This window comes from Cladophialophora psammophila (genome assembly GCF_000585535.1).
Source record: "Cladophialophora psammophila CBS 110553 chromosome Unknown aczJe-supercont1.1, whole genome shotgun sequence".
NCBI classification, from domain to species: Eukaryota; Fungi; Ascomycota; class Eurotiomycetes; order Chaetothyriales; family Herpotrichiellaceae; genus Cladophialophora; species Cladophialophora psammophila.
The window spans coordinates 1690488-1710260 of NW_006912922.1; the positions used below are offsets into that span (position 1 = coordinate 1690488).

At 51.0% G+C, this 19773-nt stretch overlaps 6 protein-coding genes across 6 annotated transcripts; 3 read left to right on the forward strand and 3 right to left on the reverse strand.

Moving 5' to 3' along the window:
- Window positions 1-1005: 1005 nt before the first annotated feature.
- On the reverse strand, window positions 1006-1347 carry A1O5_00600 (uncharacterized protein; the record flags this gene model as incomplete). Its single annotated transcript, XM_007741219.1, has 1 exon — window positions 1006-1347. The coding sequence occupies one exon, from the start codon at window positions 1345-1347 to the stop codon at window positions 1006-1008; it is 342 nt and encodes a 113-aa protein (XP_007739409.1).
- Window positions 1348-2164: 817 nt separating this feature from the next.
- A1O5_00601 (uncharacterized protein) lies at window positions 2165-3627 on the reverse strand (the record flags this gene model as incomplete). The annotated part of the gene is made up of 3 exons (XM_007741220.1): window positions 2165-2515; window positions 2597-3347; window positions 3401-3627. The coding sequence occupies 3 exons, from the start codon at window positions 3625-3627 to the stop codon at window positions 2165-2167; spliced, it is 1329 nt and encodes a 442-aa protein (XP_007739410.1).
- A 2888-nt stretch (window positions 3628-6515) lies between these two features.
- On the forward strand, window positions 6516-7124 carry A1O5_00602 (uncharacterized protein; the record flags this gene model as incomplete). Its single annotated transcript, XM_007741221.1, has 1 exon — window positions 6516-7124. A coding segment is annotated over exon 1 (255 nt), but the record flags the coding sequence as incomplete, so codon positions are not given.
- A 1765-nt stretch (window positions 7125-8889) lies between these two features.
- Window positions 8890-10748, forward strand: A1O5_00603 (uncharacterized protein; the record flags this gene model as incomplete). The annotated part of the gene is made up of 4 exons (XM_007741222.1): window positions 8890-8971; window positions 9040-9272; window positions 9330-9458; window positions 9507-10748. The coding sequence occupies 4 exons, from the start codon at window positions 8890-8892 to the stop codon at window positions 10746-10748; spliced, it is 1686 nt and encodes a 561-aa protein (XP_007739412.1).
- A 1760-nt stretch (window positions 10749-12508) lies between these two features.
- A1O5_00604 (uncharacterized protein) lies at window positions 12509-16364 on the forward strand (the record flags this gene model as incomplete). Its single annotated transcript, XM_007741223.1, has 2 exons — window positions 12509-16205; window positions 16261-16364. 2 exons carry the CDS (start codon window positions 12509-12511, stop codon window positions 16362-16364), a joined length of 3801 nt encoding a protein of 1266 aa, XP_007739413.1.
- Window positions 16365-17472: 1108 nt separating this feature from the next.
- Window positions 17473-17946, reverse strand: A1O5_00605 (uncharacterized protein; the record flags this gene model as incomplete). Its single annotated transcript, XM_007741224.1, has 2 exons — window positions 17473-17650; window positions 17726-17946. 2 exons carry the CDS (start codon window positions 17944-17946, stop codon window positions 17473-17475), a joined length of 399 nt encoding a protein of 132 aa, XP_007739414.1.
- Window positions 17947-19773: the final 1827 nt, after the last annotated feature.

The window sequence follows — 19773 nt, forward strand, 5'->3', positions numbered from 1 at the left end:
TGGTGAAACACGTTGCGTCACCGTGCGGAAGGGCTGGATAGGAACTGACCTGCTGGAAAGGCGACGGGTGCGGACGGACTCAGACAGCAGAATTAAACCAAGTAGCACATAGATTGTAGCATCTAAGATATGGTGGAGGTGCGACGGTGAGGTGAGGACAGTATGTAGGTAATCGAGGGTTGATAAATAAAATGGGTGTTAGAATTCGTGGAGGGAGCAGCGTCAAGGCCCGAAAGCGCAGGCAGGCTTGTGTAGGCGGCTAGTGGGCTTAGTTTGGCCCTGGCGTCCTCTGGTTGGCCACCCACTCGGCCATATCGGCTTCGCGGCTGGCGGCCCAGAACATTCTGTTACTTAACTTCTACAAGTAAACCCCTAACTCCCAGTCACCACGCTTAGATCCCCAGGGAGCCAGATGAGGCAAATGAGGTCACTCTGCCCCCATACGGAGTGCTAATACTAATATCTGACAAGCTGGCTTGCTGGGTGCTACTCCGTACAAGTGCTATCAACTGCTGGTGTTTCGGCCCCGAGTTCTTGGTAGTACGAGGACAATGACGGAGTAAGCAGACACAGTCAACCCCTCCGGAAGGCCTTGGCACACGCCGGCAGTCTCGATGTGCTTCTCCTTGTTCCCTCCTGCCTTGGCCGCTGCGTGAGCTCAACCCTGCTCTCACTAATAGAAGAGTATAGCTGTTAAAGCCAATCCTGTCTCCAAGCAAATGCTGTTGCTCCAAGACTCGTTCATTCACTTCTTGCAGTGCGTGAAGTCGTGGCCTCGAGGATATCGCCCTATGCTGTCTCCTGTTTGCCTCCAATTTCCCTGTTGTCATCTGGCGTAGATCCAATCTTATTGCGTCTTCCAAGTCATTCGTAAGTTCCACGATATCGTAAGTTCCACGACATTCTCTTGCCGCTGGGAAGAGGCCATCTTAGGTCGAACGGCACTCGAAAGCATTCTTGACGAGGACTGCAAGGTTGATCGTCAACCCTGAACTTCCCATCCGTTCATGATTTCGTGCGGATCGATAGCGACTGATTCCTGGGCCATTCTCTCTTCTCCTCGACTTCCACCTTTGCAATCTGCTTGCCTGGAATGACTATGAGGCCCACAAATCGCGACGTCATGTCTACTCTGCTGGACTGTCCGGTGGTCTTCAATTTCTCGATTGCGACTTTTGCTGCAGCTTTGGATGGCATCCTGTACTCGAACGAGTTTGAAAGGATGATATTGCTATCGCCGTCGGTACATCGAAATAATCCTGAAAATATTCGCCCGTCTAGGACTGTGACATTGAGGGTCTTTCCAAGCAGAGATTCGAGGAACAGGGTAGCCTCGGCCTCTTCCATATTAGAGACAATCAGACTTTGATAGAAAGAACCCTGAGGATTGCTTTTCAGTAGCCTGTTGTGACATGTGCTGTTTCCGCGAGTGAGCTGGTCGGAGAGAGAGGCGTTGAGATGTGGAAGATGCAGCCTTAGTTCATTTCTATGAAAAGTCAAGAGGCTCAGCCTTGCAGGCGGGCTTGGCAACACATGACCCAGAGCTGGCCGCTTTTTAAAACCGACCACCGCGTGTTTGGGGATGCGAGGATGAAAACTACCAGCATAGCAAGCTTTTGATCGATATAAGGGTGAGCCAGAACGTGATCTGGAAGTCTCTAGACCTAAAAGGGGAACATTATGAAAAGGAACGCTGGCACTTGGGGCGCCATGAGGGATCAAATTGACTAGGCATCGTATCCAAGTTGTGATCCGAGAACGCTGTCAAGGCCTGGCGGACATCGCTAGGCACTGCCATAGGACATCCAGGAGGCAAACATCGCCGTCTAACACAGATTGGATGTCCCGACATAGTTTTAATCACTGACCAGCGCGTTTGCGTTTAGGTTTGGTGGTGGGCGAGAACCACCTTTCAGCAAATCATGCTCCCGGGCAATTCCACGGCCCTAGGAGGCAGATATCGCGCGTCAAACCGCGAAGCCAGTGAGGCTGGCAAAGAATGAAAAAGTATCTCGGAACGCAGTCCACTTTGCCATCAGACTGCGTGAGTCTGATTCCAGTCCTGCAGCCATATCTTCACAGCCTCGATCTCTTTGTTTTGGGCGCCGTGCACTGCCGCTGGCATCTTGTAGTCTGTTTCGTTGGGCAGCAGTCCCGGGAGGTCCTATTCGTGGCACCCGCCCTCGATCACGATTTCCGGGTCGCTACCCGTGTCATTACTCTTTGCACGCGGGTTAGGGCTTTGATTCTCCAGGAACTCTGCCAGTGGCGTCAGTGGTCGATAGTAATCGAGCTGGCCAGTCGAGAGGGCCAGGCGAGGATAGGACAGCCGGAACCCGCCGTATTTATTAAACAGCTCAAGCTGTGGATTGTACGTGATGGTATAGGTAGTGTGACACTGGCTGAGAAAGTAATCTAGCGACAGTGTGCGGGAGACCAAGGGCAGGGTATCAGGGCGGTCCGGTGTGCCAGGGGTGTATCCTGTTGCAAAAGAGCCATATTCTGTGCGTTCGCGCTACTGATAAGGGCTAGCAGTGCTTAAGGACAGGCACTAGGCCACCGTTTGTCCCGAACAGAAGCTATATTGAATTTGCACGTAGAGGAACAGATTCAGGAGCGGATAGGAGAGGTCTGTGGCATTAGGGGTTGTAGTCTTGTTGGCATACGTAACCGAGGAATGTGCCATTGTCTGAAGAGCCGTGTCAGCCACAGTTACGTTGGTCTGAGAAGTGATGAAGTCGCAGTAGGAACCATGACCTATGCGAGCGAGAGTCTGGTCAGCGCTTGCATCCGAGGAATAGAGGTTGTGATGATTGACACAATGCTTACGATCCAGAGGAGACGGTTGTGAATTCCAAGATTGGTCCCAAGACCCCAAAGGGCCTGTAAGGAAATATGCTAGATCAGGATATTCCGTGGCATCCGAAACATTGAAGCCAGCGTAGAGCTCAGACATCGCAGTCTTGTTGCCACTGGCATAAATATTGTCCATTAAATTTGTTAATTCTTGCTGTTTCTTGACACACGCCGATGGTCCATATTGCCGTATCACATCATAAAATTGCCAGTCATCATCGATGGGGACGGTAATCCCAGAAGAGGACAGCCCGCCCCAAAAGAGGTCAGGATATTGAACACGGGTGAAGGCCGATATAATTCCACCGTACGACCCGCTCAGTATGATCCAAGGGGTCGTAGGGGCGGTAAGGTTTCGATCCCCGAGCCCGGGGAAGCTTACTCTTTGGGCAAAGTATGCGAGGTCGGCCATCGCCTGCTCGGTACTATGAAAGCGAAGGTTTTCGGTGGTATACTGGGAACTGGGAACAATGGCGCCGCCACTGTAGTACCTATGTCGAGATTAGCTCACTATCTAGCATCCAGCACTGGACTCGTTATCCACCTTTGGCCCCATAGGACCGCAACTCCTCCAGTGGCATTGGCGATGTCATGGAGAAGGCCCTTTTGAAGCCATTGAAAGTCATATGAAGGCGAATCCTCGCCGATAGCATGGATAATGACTGGGCCTCCAGGGACATAGTTGCTGGTATCCAGCCAGTAGAACTGTTCAAATGTTGCGTTGGTATGAGGTTCGTATCGAGATTCATTATGAAAGTGATCAACCGGCATGGTGAAATTTTGGGTGCTGCCCAGCATTAGGACCATGTGTCATTGAACTTCAGGTCGAGACCAAAGGTGGGCAGTTGAAAGGATCGCGGTAGGGAAAAAAAAAAAGAGACAGACTGGGATCGAAACCGGGATATACTGACGGGTAAACACCTCCCTGCGACTGTCTTCTCGTAACAGGCATGTTTGCGTCCACCGACACCCTGCATACTCTTTCAGCTTTCACTTGTTGCCAAATTGGGATGCAACAGGACTTACGCTGCCACCGCAAGGTAGAGGAGTCGTATCAACATTGCTAAAATGGTGGCCATCTTGTGAGTAGAGCTGTCGGGGGAGCAGCTGCGCCGGTGGCAAGTACCAAGGGTCAATTGGTGCTCCGATATGTATTCCTGAACACTGTCACCCGTCGCCGGGTGACCAAATGTGAAGACATGTATATGTGGCGGTTGATTGTTCCCAGATGGTCAGCCCTCATCCAGTTAGAGACAAGGCTGTGCGAAGCCGGTAATTTCCCTAATTCGCATCTTAACGAAGCACAGATCAGCGATCAGTGATGATACGTGGCCTGTGCCAACACTAGATCAGATCTCATCTCGTTGTTGCCACGTTGTGCATGCCTTCAAAGCTCAAGTCTGGAAACGAGACAGCACAACCTTCTGATCTTTTGGCTATCAGCACACGGAGCGCTTCTTCAAGAGGACCCAGAGCCCGTGCTCAGACAGCTTTCGGTCAATCCTGGAAAGTATTGCGGCAACTCGATGTCGAAATGTACAAACTGGTCCACTGAAAACATACCCAATCTGCTTGAACAGAGTGTTGCTTCACTGTCGGTTAGATCGTAACTCAGTACCACGCCTTTATCTGTGCCCTACGTCAACGCAGTGGCTGATCTAATCTTATGATGTCCAAGTTTGCACGCCAGGGCATTTAAGGTGAGACACGGCAGAAGAGGTAAAGAATATCGCTGCATAACTGACATGGGGAGGAGGGGGGACCAAGGGGGGTTTTCATTACCTACCAAGTAGGTACATAAGTACCGTGTACGGAGAAGTATTGACTGAAGCAGGATGAGGCGCAGTTATATAGACCACGTAACCAACCCCGAGCTGCCTAAACCACAAACTGGTTACTAAGTCAACTGTTAACTCACGCCCGAATATATACATCCCCAGTGAGGGCATCACCCCTCGCTCGGAGACCTTCCCGTCCCAACTTACGATTTGCCTGCGTTCAGAGAGCCGCTAGAGCTATAAGGGAGAATTGTTAAACTAAAAGGTTGGGAAGTCACGTGATGCAGCCCAGCCACCCAGTACTGTCTATATAGTCTACTGTAGTCCCCGTACTGAATAACGAAGGACAACCTTTTGATCACTCAACAAGAATACAGAGGGTTCAGAAACAGGAGGCACCTGCAAGGGCAGGAGGAAAGATTCATTCACGAGTGCCAGGAGGCGCGCCGACACCGAGGTGCATGCGGAAGATTATCCAAAGCACTCGAGACCCAATGCCAACGGCTAATGAGGCTTCTATATAGAGGGGGCCGACAAAGCGATGTCAAAATAATAGCGAGAGACTCCGTCAAGCAGAGCTGCGACCAGCTTTCTCGCTGATCTGGCCAGACACACGTGTCGCGTCGTGTCGCCCCACTGCATCGACATCCCATAAGTCTCTGTATCCCTTTTCATCTCTCGATATCGACCTCTTACTCTGCTGAACATTCGCTCTGCTGAACATCTGCAAACCAGGCTTCATAAAATCGCGTCACCGCCAGAGCGACCTTCCGCTTCCCGGCTCCAAGAATGCGAAAGCCGAACATATAGTGACTATTCCCTAGGTAGGGAGGCTATTCTGCCTCCCACCCAGGTATTCAAACGACAATGTCCAAAGTCAACTCTAACCTCTGCAACTGCCGATAGCAACCCCGAATGTTTTGCTCAGATGCGAGTCTTCATGCAAAGCTTAGAAGCCACTGCACTGCTTCTCGGGGTAAGAGAGAGGTAGAAGTGCCAGTACCCGGTCAGGCTGTGGACTAGCCAGATTTCGTATTCCGTTGCCCTAACTTTGTGCCTGCTAACCTCACGTCGTACTCTCTCACTACGAACCTAGTGCCTCTAACCGCACGTCGTATTCCGCCATCCATCACAAAGAAGCTTATTCAACGAGAGGAGAAGTGTCTTGTTCTAGGGGGATCATCTACGTGACGTTTACAGTCATTAGGGACAGTCTCGCTTTTCTCAGCTCACACCTATGCTGAGCCAGGCAGCTCCCTAGTTGGATCAAAAACGCCCTTACTAACGGATAGTTTTAAAGCTCCTCAACTACTCTCCTAATATGGTGGCAATAATACTCGTACTGGTTGCAAGTCTTGTACCGCAAATCGCGTGCCAATCCACAAATCTGTTATTCGCAAACACTTCAGGAGTCAGGACCCACCGGTCCGCTTATCGATCTTGGCTATACCAAAGTGCAAGGAACGAAGGCTACGTTTGGCACCGTTACAGCATATGCCTGGTTGGGGTTCGACATGCCAAATTTCCCACTGGCCCACTTCACCTACGCGCACCTCACTAACCTGAAGCTGTAGAGAGTAGTACGAACTCTTCCCTCCCATTCGATGCCTCTACTTTTGGACCTTATTGTCTACAAGGAGCTTCTTCAACTTATATGGAAACGAATGCAATTCCTACCTCTGCCTTTTGGCTTCGGAAATCGCTAGCCGAGCGAAGACTGTCTTCTGCTCGATATCTACAACCCGCTGAAGCCCAAGTCCAGCCGTCCCCCAGTGCTGGCCTTTATTCATGGTGGTGGCTATATTCAGGGCTGCTCGACATTCGGAGTTCGCCCTGGAGATATATTCACCTCGATGCCCAGACAAGTCGTCGTGGTTTCGATTCGGTGGAGACCCAGAGAGGGTGATCGTTAATGGTGGCTCTGCCGGAGGCGGCAGGGTAATCTAGCAGTTTCTTTGGAATGGGGGCGAGCAACAACCTCTTTATGCAGCCACCGTTGCCGAGTTTCCTGGGTTGCCGACTCTTCTCGACTCAAGTCAGAAGGAGGTTCAGTTTCTACAGGTTATCTCAGCAGCAGATTGTTCGGACCTTGGGTGTCTCCGATCCATATCGGAGGAAGAATACGCTGAAGCTCAGCAAATAGTGCTCACACGAGGAGTTGGATATACCTATGGCTCGTTCTATGCTGGGCCTTATATTGATGGGATATTCATTTCGGAGCTGCCTTCGGTTGGAATGGGATCGGGAAACATCGCTTGCGTCCCATTATTAACCAGCAGAGGCGGAAATGAAGGCCATATTTTCTCTCTGCTGAATGTTACAACTGCTGATGACTATGAAACGCAGGTTCACTCACTCTTCAATGGGCAGCTCAACTTTTTCGGCCAGTTGGACCTGATTTATCCTCCCGCATCACCTCCAGGAGTGTATGCATATGATAACTCTCGCCAACGTGCGGACTGGGTTGTGGGAGACGCTTTTATCGCATGCCCCTCGGAGTACGCCACAAGCGCTGCGACTAATTGTCTGTCGAAGACGAACGCTAACCCTCCTGCTTTGGAGAGTTCTCTGGGCTGAGCCAAGCTATTCTACTGCCTACCACGAATCATACTATCCATATGTATCCACAGCCCACCTGTATAACGCAACTAACAAGTCTCCCGTCGCTGAGGCAGCTGGACATCTGACACAGTATTACGTTCCATTCATCTTGCACGCTAACCCAAGTGTTGGCGCCAGAGCCGGCGGTTCATTCATTTCCTGGCCAAATTATGGTGCAAACTCCCAAATTTTGCTTTTCCGCTCAAATAAGGTCCCGGTCGTGGCCACAGATCCTGATGCCGGGGCTCAATGTAAGGCTTTCCAGGCTCTTCCGTATTATATTCAAGTCTGAAAGAGTCCTGCGGAGGATACGATGTAACACAGAACACGAGTTTCAGCCCATCAAGCATTTCGAGAGGGATGTATCCAGGGCAGGCATGCGATCCAGAGCCTTTTCCCTCACTAAAGAGGAAATGTGATGGTGTTAGAGACAGCGATGATAATGGTAGCCGATGAAATCACCGGGGCTTTCACTTCAATATTCACTGAGTCTCCACCGAGAGGAAGAGATTGTCTCTTCAAGTGGAGCGAGTTCTCCGTAGGTAACTTACCAGTACAAGGTTGAGCGGTCGAGCCATCCTATCCCATAGGCGTAAACGCGACGACGCAGCCTTCAAAAAGGTTCACTTTTCATTAAAGAAGTGCAGCGCTCTCGTGAGCGCCTGACGAAATATTTAAAGGGGCGAATGGTGAGTGAGCAGGAAGGGATCCTAGCAGGAGTGAAGTCTTGTGAGGTCGTCGTTATGGTCCGCACTCAAGGCGCTAGACCATTTATGGTAGGGCGGCATCAACCCCTTTCCCAATCCTGGGGGTGAGCAAGGGGTGAGCAAGCGGTGAGGTACCAGCGAGCCCGGTACAGGTTCTGTTATTACCCATTTGTCTCATTGACTTGACCAAACACACCTTGCATACCACAGATGTGCCCGGGTCTGGTATAATTGCGTAGGTATCTACCTTCTCCCCTGACTGCAACATGTGCAGAAATTACGAGACCGCTACTGCAGGCCTCGCATTGTCCGCACCTCGAGAATGGCAGCCAAGAGCTTGCTGCTCTGTTTGTTTCAACCTGACCAAACACTCACACTATCCTCATTGCGCATTTGATCAACACTCCTTGACTATCTCTCGCGGTAATCTAAGCTATCCAGCCTTCTCCACGCTCCTCTTTCCGTCTATCTCGTCTGTCCATTCTCTCGAATATCTACTCTCAGATTCATCACAGGCCGAGCGGTTATCGACATGACTAAACGATCCAGACGTCTAGTGTTGCGACGAACAACCAAGACTAGATCTCGATATCAAGACTGCGACAGTGATTCTTCTGTTATCGGCAAGAGAAGAAGAACCGACCACCTTCAATTACGCAAAAGTAAGGGTGCAAATTTGAAAACTGGACCAGATGTCATGATAAGAGAATCGACAGAGACCACCATCGCTTCATCTACAGAGTCGTCGTTTTACGATTCTTGCTCAACCGGATTATGGGACACTGATGCCAATTCCGATGGGCATGAAGACTACCCTCACCTCGACGATAACGATTTTCCAAACACTGCTGATAGACTCAACCCTTTACTAAAACTAAGATTTAACAACAGGAGGAAATGGAGCTACAAAAGACCAAGACTTCTTTTTCGAGCCTTTGAACCTCAGCATGGACTTTTTGCTCGACGCTTTCAAAACTCTCCTACATCGATACCTCGGCCACCAACTTACGGGGGTGACGAGTTCCGAAAGTTGGTCCATCGACATCTCATTACAGATAAATTTCCGTCTCCTTTTCTATCCTGGACTGAAAATCCAGAGAGGGCACTGGAAAAACACCTCGCTAAGAGTTCAGAAAGATGCTCATTAGCCATTGTTAACTACAATGTGCTCGAAGAGGATTTCGAGAATTTACACGGTATAGGCACTGGGCCATGGCTCGTGCCGAAAATCTGCGAAACTTATGGATTCAATGATTTGCACAAGATCGACAAAAGTTGGCCTCTTCGCCGGGGTGTGAAACGGAAAAAAGGTTACAAAGGGACTGGCGAGGTATGTATTTCAGCACAATATCCTAGCCTTTCGCTTCTAACGAAACAACCTTTACAGTTCCTTATATGGGGTTCTGTCCCTGGCGATCCTGTCACCGTACTAGCTTATGAGGAAGCCGTACGTCTAATGGACGAGATGAAATCTCTGTCCAGTGTCAACTACGCGTCTGGGGTAGCTGTTAGCCGAGTACGGATCGATTTTAACCCTACCTTAAGTTTGAACTAACGACCATAGTGCCTGAACAATGTTCCGCCTAAATACAAAGCAGTGGTGGCGCGTAAACTTCTCCATGCCTATCGAATTCCCGGGTATGCGAAAGACCGTCATTTCGAATCATTCGTGCGCGGAATCTACGGCGACCCTCCCAATTCCAGCGACTTGGACGCACGTCTCGACGAAATTAATCTGGGTCATGTTCTCAATGGCTCAAGCAGCGCAAAACCTGTTAAGTCACTTAGATCTATGCGGAACGCAAAGAAGGTACGCATGCCAGTTGCCATACCCGCGAAGCACCGACAACCAGCACCTTCCCCTATTCCAGGTGAAGATATCCAGTCTCTTCTGGATACTCAACTAGCCGAGATGGGGTCGGAGTTTGGCGTAACTGCAGAGCTCTTTGATAGCTCTACATCTCCTTGGAGCGGCACTACAGGACCAAACCTCGGAAGGCAAAAGGCGCCTGAATACGATTCTGACCATGGCATAAATTGGCACTCCGATCCAGGGAGATTTAACACCAACAGCTCTGTAAAGGAGAAAAAAGAAGCGATGAATATATTCGATGGCATTAGTGAAACTCAAACTCATGAACATATCGCGCAAGCTAACAACCATGAAATTGATGCTTTCTCCAGGGAGCTATTGGCATATGCGGCAATTCCCACACCATCTCCGCCACCTGACCTCACCGAGAAGCAAGGAAAGGGGCAGGAAGCCACGAGTGATGAGACCGCAGAATTCGATTCGGTAAACAAGATAGATGGACAATTTACCGAAACGGAGCAAGAGTCTCTCCCGAACCAGCGTTCGACAGCATCTCACCCAGAGATTACATCGTCTTCATCGTCAATTGTTATCGACTTAACGTCCGAAGAGACTAATCAGCATCATACGTCAGAAAAGGTCACGGTGGTTAAAGATATCCGAAGATTCAAGGCGAAGGAACTTCAGCAGAGACGCAAAATCACCAAAATACAAGCAACGTCGACGTCGACTCTCAGAAAAGTCGGCATACAGGTCGCCAATTCCCAGAGAGCTCATTCTGATTCTACAACTGCGCAAGTCGATGCCTCCATACCCAACAACCGAGCCAAAGAAAGAAACAACGAGTGTGACGATGATGAGATTCGAATCATTGCAGAAAGGAGTCACCATCACCGACGACATATCCGAAGAACCACTAGAACTAAAACCAGAACGGTAATTACGATTCGCAGTCGGAGCGTGAGTGAGGGTGTCGTTTTCAATCGGCGATGATAAGACGTCCGGATGTCAGAAGTGCGGCTAGAGAGTGTTCACGACATCGGTTGATGGAGGAATACCGCAAGTGAAGACTATTCCTTGCTGAGATTTCAAAGAACCAGAGTGGCACTGAATCAAATTGGGGTGTTCGCGGTCGGAAAGAGCTATTGAACAGAACTTGACTGGACATCATTCCATGCGTTGCTTGGGTTAAGTCTAACCAATTTGAGCTTCGGCTTGTAGAAGAGAAGTCAATGAAGCTGCTGGTTCGCGCAATTGCTGTGGTCAGAGTCCCAGATGTGGAATTCTGAAGCGAGAGCCGGCTGAAACGAAAGCACGGATGCAGAGCTAGCTAACTACTTGTCTCCTCGAGTGGCAGAAAAGCGTCTCAGACGACAGTTACAGTTGTGCTCCCCTTCACCAGCATTAGAGCCAAATCATTCGTCCTCTGACCCCTGGGGGCCTTTCTCTTGCTCTGGGAGCCTTTCTCTTGCTCTGGGAGCCTTTCTCTTGCTCTTTCCTCCTTGCCCTGCCCAATGCGGCTGGAGAACTGTGTAAATCTCATGCGGCTGAGTCTTCCTGGCTCCGCCGGGCAGATTCTGATGCGCGACATTACTTGGATACCCCCCGGGGTTCGCAGATGTGGGATACACCGGACTGGAGCGAGAGCAGTCGGTTTCCTGCTGTCAACTTACGTACCGTCCTTACGGTAAGAGGCATCTGGTGTAGACACTTCAGGACCAACTCTTTGTTTGTTAACGCTGTGAGGCCGAGGACGTCCCTGGACGTCGACGGCAGATGCTAAATTGATTTTTTGATGAGAGTGGATCACAAACGAGGGCATTCGTTGTGACGGAAGAACCATGCTACAGCACTCAAAATCTCTCTAGGCCGCCAGAGTGTATGCAGTGAACCATCTCTTCTCACGAAGTAACCAAAGAGGATATTCCTTCGACTCGCTGGCGAGAGGGTAGCGGTTGGCACGGAGTCATACAAGGATGGGTCTGGAAGCATAAGGAGGGCATCTCAGATTTTCTCAATTTCCCAGTGTTTGTGAGTATTGCATGTGCATCAGTGAGCACTCTTGCCTGCAAACATGGGCGAAAGTTGAGATAGAGAATACGCCACTTGGGCAGCCTGCTCAGGATGAGGATCAATGACTTGTTTAGGCAAAGCAGGTGTGTACCCGACGCGTAAGCCGTAGTCAATGGGTCATTGTTGTTGGCATCAAATGAATTTGCAGAGTTGGAATGTTTGCTTGCTGAGAACGTTCAGCTTTTGCCTGCGCCTGCGCCTTTTCAGCTGTTCGCTTGAGTCTTGAGCCTTGAGCGAGTGCGGTCGATCCCATGCCGAGGCCTGAGGCTTCTAACCCATCTGGGCTTGGCTCCTTTTGCAACAGGAACTTAGCAAAGACGATGCTTGCAGGTTGAGAGTGCAGGCACTGCAGTCGACCAAGCCAACCTCAAATCTCCCCATACACGGCATTTATTTCTCTCATTGTTCGTTGTCAAGCACGTATCGACCTCAAATCTCCTTCCCGCCAGCTGCTGGAAGGCCTTTTGCCGTCCTCAACCGCCCCAAATCCCAAACTGCGCCCTCTGGGAACCCGGCCCCCTTCCGACCGCTTGCCCACTGACGCGTTGGAAAACTTGCAAGTCCACATCGCGGCCGACATATCCCTGCGCTCCATGGTTCACACTCTCCCATAATCCCCACGATCCATCGAGGAGGGCGTATGCGAAGATGATCGCGCGGTTGGCGTTTTAATCAAGGAGATGTCGCGCCCTCAGGGCACTCACTCTCACTCCAAGTTCGCTGATTTCTTTCCGACCGCTCCCAGCGTTCAGCAACGAAAGGCTTCCAAGTTGCTTGACCTCGACAGATCCCGTCTGCGCCGTCCTGACGATCGCGCGGAAGATGCCAACACGAAAGAGAATTCTGCTCGACTCCCGCTGAACTCATCTACCACGTCCCACCCACATTTACCCGCCAAACAGGACAACCTGGCAAAGATTCCCGCCGTCACCGTGATCCCGGAAGAGAGCGACCAGTACGCAGGCGACCTTCTCAATGGTGTCGGCTCAGCAAGTTCGTCTAGCACCGCTTCATCGGTCTTTAGTGCTCCCGTCGCAAACGCCGCCATGTCTGGCGCAAGTCATATTAATTTCACCACTCTTACCCCTCTCACAAACTCCGACTCTCCTCCCAATGGTAAACTCATGAGCCCGACCGTTGATTCTGGCTCTCACACTGTGATGATGGGCAGCAGCAATAATATGTCCATTCTCCATCAAGGTTCGATGACACCACTCCACACACCACCGACCCATCGAAGATCCGCGCGCGATGCCAATGCCGAAGTCAAAGGGACCAAATGCACCTATGATCCGGAACTTGACAAGACTCTAAACTCGAAGGACAAACGCAAGCTGAAAGCGCAGTTTGAAGATTTCGGAGCAAAGTCCCAAGACAACTTCCAACCTCCGGATCCGCGATTGGCAATTCCAAACTACACAAAGGGCGCGGTGGGAAAGGGAAAAGCAAAATTTCGCCCTGCGCCTTACAATCTGAAGTCGTGGGTGCCTGATGTTGCGACCGCGGTTGCACCGCCGCCGCCGACCACCGTAGTCGTGACCGGCTTCGATCCCATGACACCGTTGTCACAAATCAGCGCATTGTTTTCCAGTTTTGGCGAGATCGAGGACTTGGACAATAAAACCGATCCGCTCACTGGACGGTTTCTCGGCATCTGCAGCATCGCATACCAAGACTGCGCCTCCTTTCAAGGCGGGGGACCGATCTCCGCCGTTCTCGCAGCCAAGACAGCATATCTTGAGGGCAAGCGTGGACAAAGGATAGGCTTGAAGACTGTGCACGTGGCCATTGACCGAGACGGGTCGGTCACGGAAAAGTTGGTGGAAAAGGCAACTGCACTGCATCGGAAAGAGAGTGGATTCACAAATCACTCCCGCATGCAACCCTCTCCGTCTCCATCAACACCCATCGCCGTCCAGTCGCCCGGATTCGCAAAGTCTACGGGCCCGCCGCCGACAGCTCCAAAGGGGCCTTCGGGAAAGCCACCTTTACGACCTCAGTCTACCTTCCAAGCTCCGTTTGGACTTCCTGTAAAACCCGAGAGACCAACCAAGCCCGTGACTGCCTCCGCTTCGGTTGTCGAGACCACACCGATTGCTGAAACATTGAAAGTACCTTACATCTTCATCGCGCATTGTTACGTACCAGTTATGAGCACTACGATACCGCACCTGAAGAAGAGGTTAAGGATGTTTGATTGGCGAGAAGTCCGCTGTGACGAGACGGGATACTTTATCACCTTTGAGCAGTCGCGGAACGGACAGATGGAGGCTAAGAAGCTATTTCACGGCTGTCACATGCAGCCGCTGTTTACCTATGTGATGAATCTGGAATTGCATCTCAATGGGAATCACAAAGCTGTCAGTGCAGCGGACACCGTACCAACATCGACGGGGCCCGTCGATTTCGTATATTCCAAACAAGCTTACAGGCTGAGGAAAGAGCACGACCTCGACCTGGAAGAAGAAAAGCGACAGCGTGCAAGAGATTTGGACCCCTCCAGGGCTGTTGTACAGCTTGTCATACAAGAGCTTAGGGATAAGCTGCTGGAAGATGTGAAATCACGTATCGCTGCTCCAGTTCTCTACGATTATCTCGATCCGACCAGACATGCAGAAAGGAGAAGGATTCTTGGTGTAAGCGATCCTGAGGGAACACGGAGGCAAGGTCACGCCGATGAAGGCTCTCAGACGCCAGACTCACGCCTGGGCACTGGTCGACTCCCGCTTGGGAGTAAAAACCTCAACATTCTTTCCCTGCCGAAGATCGGCAAGAGGTCGGGCACAGACAAGGGCATGGTTGGTTTCCGCGATGAGAGAAGGAAAGCTCCAACAACGAGACACAACGTCAGGCCATTGTTCCACCAGCTGGCTCAATTTCACGCCGACGATGATTCCGACGATGAACGACGAACATCGGTCACTCGTGACACTGAAGATCTCGAGAGCCGTCCACCTAGTCGGATGAGTATGACCTCCCTATCCGACGACGACGACGAACTTCTGCGCAAAGTAACGAAACGCCGGCTCCATGCTCGAGAGGAATCTGAGATGGGAGATAGTGTCGTCAAGGACGAATTCGACACGAGCAAACAAACTGCCGAAGATTTAATTATTGCCAAGCTCGAAAGAAATATTTATGAGATGTCCCCATCGTCGAGAAAACGAAAGAGGCTGGTGAAAGAGTTGGAAGCTCGAAAACGTCAAAAGGCAGATGACGAGTTGTTCGGCGTCGGACAAAACGACCTAGATCGCGAGGGATCCGAGGATATCAAAGTGGAAACTCCCATCGAGGCGACGCCTGATGTCGATTCGGACGGTGCCAAGGTTAAGAAGCCGAAGCCTAAGAAGAAAACTAAGAAACAGATCCTGGAAGAGCGGGAAGCGCTCCGACGGGCGCAAGCAGAGGCCGAGGCAGCTGCAGTGGTGGATAATGTTCTGGAGTATGCGGAGGAAGAAGAGGCTCTTGCAGAAGCGGCCGAATGGAGACCAGAAGTGGAATGGGGCGTCTCGGCCGTGGAGCCTTTGCCGACCGTTGACGATGATGAGGATATCATTCCTGATCTCCGAGGATGGCAAGCTAGTCTCTTTGATGAGGAAGATCTTGAATACTTGTCATCGGCAATGAAGTCGAAGAAGGCTATGGATATTGGTGATCCGATGGCATGGGCCTGGAAACAAGAGCGCATTCGAAATCTCAAACCTGGATCCCAGCCAGGCACGCTTAGGACGGAGCCTCCCATTGACGGATATTTTGTGCCCAACCCATCAGGCTCGGCAAGGACGGAGCCTGTTCGAAGAATCCTCGAGTCCGAGAAATCGAAGTATTTGCCTCATCGCATAAAGGTGCAGAAGGCAAGGGAGAAGAGAGAAGCCGAAGCTAAGAAGGACTCTGGCAAACAAGTTGTGGAATTGCCCAAAGCTTCTTCCCGCGGCAAGCGTGCCGACGATCGACGCACTGTCAAAGACTTGGACCGACAGCGGGAGATGCTACAGGGGTTGGGCGAGGACGCCGATGTTCTGCGATTCAATCAGCTTCAGAAGCGCAAGAAACCTGTCAAATTCGCCAGATCCGCTATCCACAACTGGGGTCTGTACTCGCTGGAGCGGATACAAGCGAGCGAGATGATCATCGAGTATGTGGGCGAGAAGATCCGGCAAGAAATCGCCGATTTGAGAGAGATCAAATACACGGACAGCGGCATTGGCAGCAGCTACCTCTTCCGAATCGACGAAGGGACTGTGGTGGATGCCACCAAGAAGGGCGGCATCGCAAGGTTCATCAACCACAGCTGCTCTCCCAATTGTACTGCCAAGATCATCCGGGTGGGCGGCACAAAACGGATCGTCATCTACGCTCTGAGAGACATTGAGAAAGGTGAGGATTGTCCATGTCTGACCTGGGGGTGCGGATGCTGACATTGTGGATCTAGATGAAGAACTGACCTACGACTATAAATTCGAGCGTGAGATCGGCAGTGACGATCGTATCCCTTGTCTCTGTGGCTCGGCGGTCTGCAAAGGTTTCCTTAACTAATACTCCGGCATCTCCAACGGCAACGGGTCTTCAAATGCGTGGCGGAATCTGGTGGGCACATCATTCTCTCGCGATGTTATAAGTGCATTTGAAAATATGGAAGAGCATTTGGGTGCGGCGTTCTCTTCCATTCGGCATGACGAAGGGACGGATATCTGACAAAAAGTCACGGCACAGCATGGGTCAATGGAAAGGCTTGGCCGGGGTTTATCTCTCCATGGAGAGAATCGGCAAGGGCGGTGCGCAATTGTGGGAGTGGTTGTGAGGAGTTCGCCAGGATCGTAGTAATCCTATTTCAACAAGGCAAAGGAATGATGAGTCGAAGGGAAGTGGCCGACAACGAATGAACTCCGTTCATTCAAGTCAGGCGGTGGAGCATTACAGAAGGGACGATGCTGCAAATGAATGAGTTTGAGAAGATTCCCTTGGTGCTTTCTGTGTATTTGTATCATCTCCACCCTGTGCTCGACGGAGAGCAGCAAACTCATGCGGCGTACCGCATCAAGGGTCTGGTCACCCTTCGTACACGGCGGAGAAAGACGTCTAAGTACATAGAGTGGTGTCTCAAATGTGCTTTTGCCTCCATGGCTGGCGTTTCCACAGAATCGGCTGCAATTCGTCCTCGTTCAAAGACTTCTTCCCATGAGTAAAGAGAGAGAGGCGGGCGCTTCTGACTGATGTCTACTGCCTCATGCCTAGACGATAAACTCTGCATTGCACTTTGATAGGGCTTCTTTCAGTGAGCGTTTCAGGCTTGTTGCTGATCCCAGGTCGCTTCTTCTTTCCCACAAGTCCCGAACGATGGCCCGACAGCTAAAATTCGGCTCTGGTCCAGAGCCCTGAATGCCACAATTGGAAGTTTCTGGTCGTCTGATGGCTGGTCTCGTTCGTTCCGTGGCAACCTATGATCATGGTGCGCTCTCTTCCTGTGTCTCCTTCAGGATGAACACGCAGGGAGTGTCTCGGTCCAACCTCCCATCTCTATTGCCCAATCACTCAATCAGATGCATTGATGCGAGGCAGCCGACGGTGACAGCTTCTGGAGGAAGTTATTGCAGACGCCGGGGTTTCTGTCTTTGGTCAAACCCAATTCGTCTCGAGAGTATTCTCACACTAAATGCGCCGGCAGGAGGAAATTGCCCACGCCTTCCTTTATGGGATATTCAAACCCGCAGTTTCCACAGACCAGCTTCCCCTCTGACACGCCCGTTTCGAGGAGGAGAGTGTGTAGGTTCTTCAGGACATCCTCGTCAATCCCGTCCTCCTTTTGAACACCACCTTGTTCGCTCTCTTGCTTGTCTCCGACGTCCATGGGGTGGTCATCGTCCTTTGCTTCCGTGGCTCCGTCGTCAAGGTCCGACGGGTTCTTTTCAGGGACCATCGCCTGCAATCCCAACTCGGTCGCTGTAACAGTCAATGCCTCCCAGTTCACGCGCGGCAGAATGTTCCTCATAAAGAGCGGGTTAAACTCGATCTCGGTGCGCTCTAGCACCGCGTCCTTGAAGTGCAGCGGGAACGAGGCAGAGGAGCTTTTGCAGGCTTTGATGGCGCAGGTCAGGAAGTTTGTGGTGAGGAGCTTCATTTTGCTAGCAAGCTCGACAACCTGGACAGGGCGAGATGTAGAGGGGAAAAAAAGAGACTGCTTGGGAGCAGAAAAGTCTCTCTTGCGCCAAGCCAAAGGCTCGTGGGAGTATCTGCTGGTGAGATGAGCTTCCGAGGCAGTCTTCCAGCACCTTAATGGAATCTAAAGAAGTTTCTAAAGTTATTTCTACACAGTCCTCAACTTCTTCACAACCTATGTGGCACACGCTCGGGATTGTTGAAAGTCCTCCATGAATCTGAGAATTTCTCTCGAAGGACCTGAGATGGATGCCTTTCACTTAATGCAACCAAGTCCTCACTACAGTCCATTCCCCTGTGCCATGAAAATTTTATGTAATCTGCAGTGGAGGGAAAAAGAAATGTCTGGCACGCAGGTGACTTCGCATCCACCACGGGAATCCGAAAACTCCCATCTCGAACGAAAAGCCTTAAAGTGCCTCTGAGGAAAATTCGGTCTCGTACGCCAATATGACCTACCACTCCATTGATGGATGAAGGAATTGGCGGTTGATTATGCGTGCGTTTTGTTTTTCATGAAGTGTAAAGAGAGGAAGAAAAGAGAGTGTGAGCGAATCCGTCGGCGGTCATGCTTTTTCTGATACCCGGAGAAGGATAATCTATCCAGCCGGCGCTTGTCCTCTTCGAGACTAGCGTGATCATCAAGGCTTGGCGCTCAGACGCGGTCTGAAGTTTTTCGCCAGCTCTTCGTCTTCCTTTTGGCAACCTCCCAAGCAACTTCCTCTTCCAAGAATGTCGAAGGCGTATTGAGGCAGCGCAATGAGCCATGTTTGTACCATCCCCGATTTCTCGTACTCACAGATGCTCCTTTTTCCTTTCAGACTCCGTCATCGTGGTCAGGACCGCGGGCAAAAGTCGTTCTCTCCACGGACAGGGAAGGACTGCAAGAAGCAGTCAAAATATAGCCGCAGCCTTGCCTGACCGGCGATCAACCACATTCGGAAGCATCTTGATTTCTTCTCTCCCATGATCAAGGCGTGGATCCAGGGGACACTCCAAAGTCCCCGATTATCGCAAGTGGAAGACCAACATCTGGGCTTTTAGCAGGGCCCTGTCTACTCCACCCTGCTTCTTCTGGTCACGGTGAGGAAGCAGGACTATTTTCATGACAGACACTCTTACAGCATTTATATGTTGGGCGACTGATCCACTGCGTTCCTGATGGCTATTCTCGAAGCAGGAGATTTCTCCGGTATGTGCTTCAACCTCCAAGTTCTTTGGTGTGTTATGGCTCGGCCAGGCGGCGAAAAGCGGCAGGCAAACCGAATGCCTCTCGTCCGCCAGTCCTGTACGCATCTCATGAACGCTTCTACTTGAGGTTGTGATTGTCACATGCCCGCCACAACCACTCCGAGGAAAGAAGGGCACATGCTCGTATCCCAATCCTCAACTTCTCTTTTTTTGTTGCAGATATTGCCATCTTCAGCAGCATTCGTCTCGGACACGGTTCAATCCCTCCAGTCCACTTGACATCTCATCTTACTCCTTTCTCAATCGTACCCCTGTCGACTTGCTCTCCTATCTTCCAACTTGGACGCCTTCTCTTTCCGTTTCGTTGACCCTGACTTGACTGTTTCCTTCCACTCCCAATTCTCATCTGTCTTCCTCGTTCTTCTCTCTCAACTCTCACCTCATTCTCTTCGACATTGTCATACCGTTGATTGCTCTCTCGCTCCCATCCGACTCCTTCACAACAGCCGCGTTGGACCGACTTCTCCTCTTTCTGACGTTTCTTATCCATCCCTCGAAGCTTTGATCTCTTTGCACTTTCAGTTGCTTGATTGTCTCT